The sequence below is a fragment of the Geospiza fortis genome, unplaced genomic scaffold (genome assembly GCF_000277835.1).
Source record: "Geospiza fortis unplaced genomic scaffold, GeoFor_1.0 scaffold315, whole genome shotgun sequence".
Classification (NCBI taxonomy): Eukaryota; Metazoa; Chordata; class Aves; order Passeriformes; family Thraupidae; genus Geospiza; species Geospiza fortis.
In genome coordinates, this window is record NW_005054648.1 from 48,783 (window position 1) to 51,482 (window position 2,700).

The 2,700-nt window shown below is 56.3% G+C and overlaps 1 protein-coding gene across 1 annotated transcript in view; it reads right to left on the reverse strand.

The window, feature by feature from the left end:
* Positions 1–2,253: 2,253 nt before the first annotated feature.
* Positions 2,254–2,700, reverse strand: part of MLLT6 (MLLT6, PHD finger containing) — a 33,002-nt gene continuing 32,555 nt past the window's right edge. The window contains exon 21 of the mRNA XM_031064886.1: positions 2,254–2,433. Within this exon, the coding sequence (XP_030920746.1) occupies positions 2,254–2,433 (180 nt within the window). The remainder of the gene's footprint in view (positions 2,434–2,700) is intronic.

The window sequence follows — 2,700 nt, forward strand, 5'->3', positions numbered from 1 at the left end:
CCCCCGCCCGCGGCCGCAAAACCGCCCTGAACGGCAGCGCGGGCTCCGCCCTGAGCTAAAAACCTCCGGGGGCTGCTGGAAACGCTCCTGGGACTCTGGAAAATCATCCTGGGACTCTGAAAATCATCCTGGGATTCTGAAAAAATCATCCTGGGACTCTGAAAAATGTTCCTGAGACTCTGAAAACCCTCTTGGACTCTGGAAAATCCTCCAGGGACTCCTACAACTCCTCCAGGGACTCCGAAAAACCCTGCAGGGGCTGCTAAAAATCCTCCTGGAACTGCTAAAAATCCTACTGGAACTCCTGCAGACCCTCCAGGGACTGCTAAGAACCCCCAGGGGTTCCTGAAAATCCTCCTGGGATTCCTAAAACCCTTCCAGGGATTCCTGAAACCCCCTGCAGACCTCTATAAATGTGGGTGTGTACATAGGGACAGAGCAGAGTTCTACAGAATTATTTTCTAATTTAAAAACGCGGAGAAGACACAGAAATGGCGGCGGATATTTTTAAATGTGCTTTGGGTTGGTTTTGTTTGGTTTTTTTTGTTTGGTTTTTGTTTGGTTTTGTGGTTTTTTTGTGGGGCTTTGAGGTTTGGGTTTGACTTGTGGAAGCTGCAGGCCCCTCCCTCATCCCACCCCCAGAGCTGGGAGCTGCCACACCCCCAAATTCCCACATTCCCAAATTCCAACATTCCCATGTTCCTCCATTCCCACATTCCCGCTTTTCCCGGAGGTTCTTCCCTCTCCTCCTCCTCCCTCTCCGCCGGGGCCATGGCTGCACAGGTGAGGGCCAAGCACAGAACCCAAAACCCCAAAAGCCCAAAATCCCAAAAATCCCAACCACCCCCCCAGCCTCCCCGGGCTCTGCTGCAGGGTTCTTTTTCCCATTTTTGGGTTTTTTTGGTTTTATTCCGGGGTTTCACACCCCACCTCGGAGCTGCCAGCTCCAGCAGCTCCAGCTGCTCCCTGATCTCATCCTGGGTATTTTTTGGGGGATTTCTTTGCTTTCCCTGTGGGCTCTGGCCTTCTGCACAGTAAATTCGGGGGTTTTGGGGATATTTTCCTCCAGCTTGGTGGTGGCAGCACAAATCCCCTGGATTATTTTCTCTTCCCAAAGTCCTGACGGCTCCAGGAAAATTTAGGTGCACCCAAAGGTTGGGATGGAGCTGCTCCCCGTTTCCCATGACCCCCAATTTTTTTTTTTTTTTTTTTTTTTTTTTTTTTTTTTTTTTATCACCCTTCCCAGCCTCTCCTCCTGCCCTCATGGTGCATTTGTAACAAAAGAAAATAAAAATAAAAATCAGATTTCGGCGACTTTGGCCAGGAGGCTCCAGAGAGGGGCGAGCATGGGAAGGGAGCAAATTCCTGCAGGGAATGAAGCAATTCCTGCGTGGAATTAAACAATTTCTCCACGGAATTCAACAATTTCTGTGTCTAGTTCAACAATTCCTGCAGGGAATTCAACAATTCCTCTGTGGAATTCAACAATTCTTGCATGGAATTCATCAATTCCTCTGTGAAATTAAACAATTCCTGTGTGGAATTCAGCCATTCCACTGCCCGGCCTGGGGACACTGCCCGGGCTGGGCAGGGCCATGATTTGGGTTTGGGTTCGGGGGCGTTTTGGTGTCGGGTTTCCCTCTCAGTACATCCCAGACTGCTCGGTGTGTTCAGGTCACGTTTATTGTCCTGGGGATGATCCGAGTCTCCGGGAACGATCCCAATCCCTGGGAATAATCCCGTTCTCCAGGGCTTGTCTTCGGTTCAACCTTTGCAAACCTCGGGTCCGGCTTTGGAAATGAACAAACACCACAGGGGCAGCTGCCCAGAGCCTCCTGAGAGATCCCACAGAGCCTCCTGCCAAACCCCACAGAGCCTCCTGCCAAATCCCATTGGCGTCTCCATTCCAAATCCCACAGATCCCACAGAGCCCAAATCCCACAGAGCCTCCTGCCAAACCCTCCATCCCTCAGGTCCCTTCATCTCAAACCCCACAGATTCCTCCTGCCCAAATCCCATTGGCCTCTGCATCCCAAACCCCACAGGTGCCCCACCCCAGGGCTCTCACACCTCCAGGCCCCTCCCTCCAATCCCACTGTCCAGGGGCTGATTTGGGGTCGGGAGGCGAATCCCTGCAGCTGGGGCGGCTCCCGGCGTTCCAGAATCAGGATTTCATTGGGGTTTGGAGCCTCTCCTCCCCCCGTGCGGCCGTGACGAGGTCGGGATGGGGATCCCGGTGCTGCCGAGCCCCGCTCAGGCGCGGGGGGGCAGCGGCGCCGCCTGCACCGCGTGCTCCCGGTGGGAGCCGTCGCAGTACGGGGGGCTCCGGGTGCGTTTGCAGCCGCAGAGCAGCGCGGGGCCGGTTTGGGTGGGGGTGAAGCGCAGCGAGGACAGCCCCGGGGCCTCCTTCTTGTGGGAACCGTCACAGAAGGGCTGCGGACAAAGCGGGACGGCGTCAAGGAGGGGTTTGGGAGTGGGCGGATGCTCCCGCGGGGCCACTGTGACCATCCCATCCCATCCCACCCCCGGAGCCCCCGGCCCCTCCAGAGCCCCCCGGGGATTCCAAGTCCCAGATCCCTCGGAGCCCCCCAGGAGCCACCGCGGAGTCCCCGACCCGGGAGCCCCCGGAACCTCCCGGGATCCCGGTTCTCCCGCGCCCCCACCCCGGTTCTCCTAGACCCCTAGACCCCCCGGTTCTCC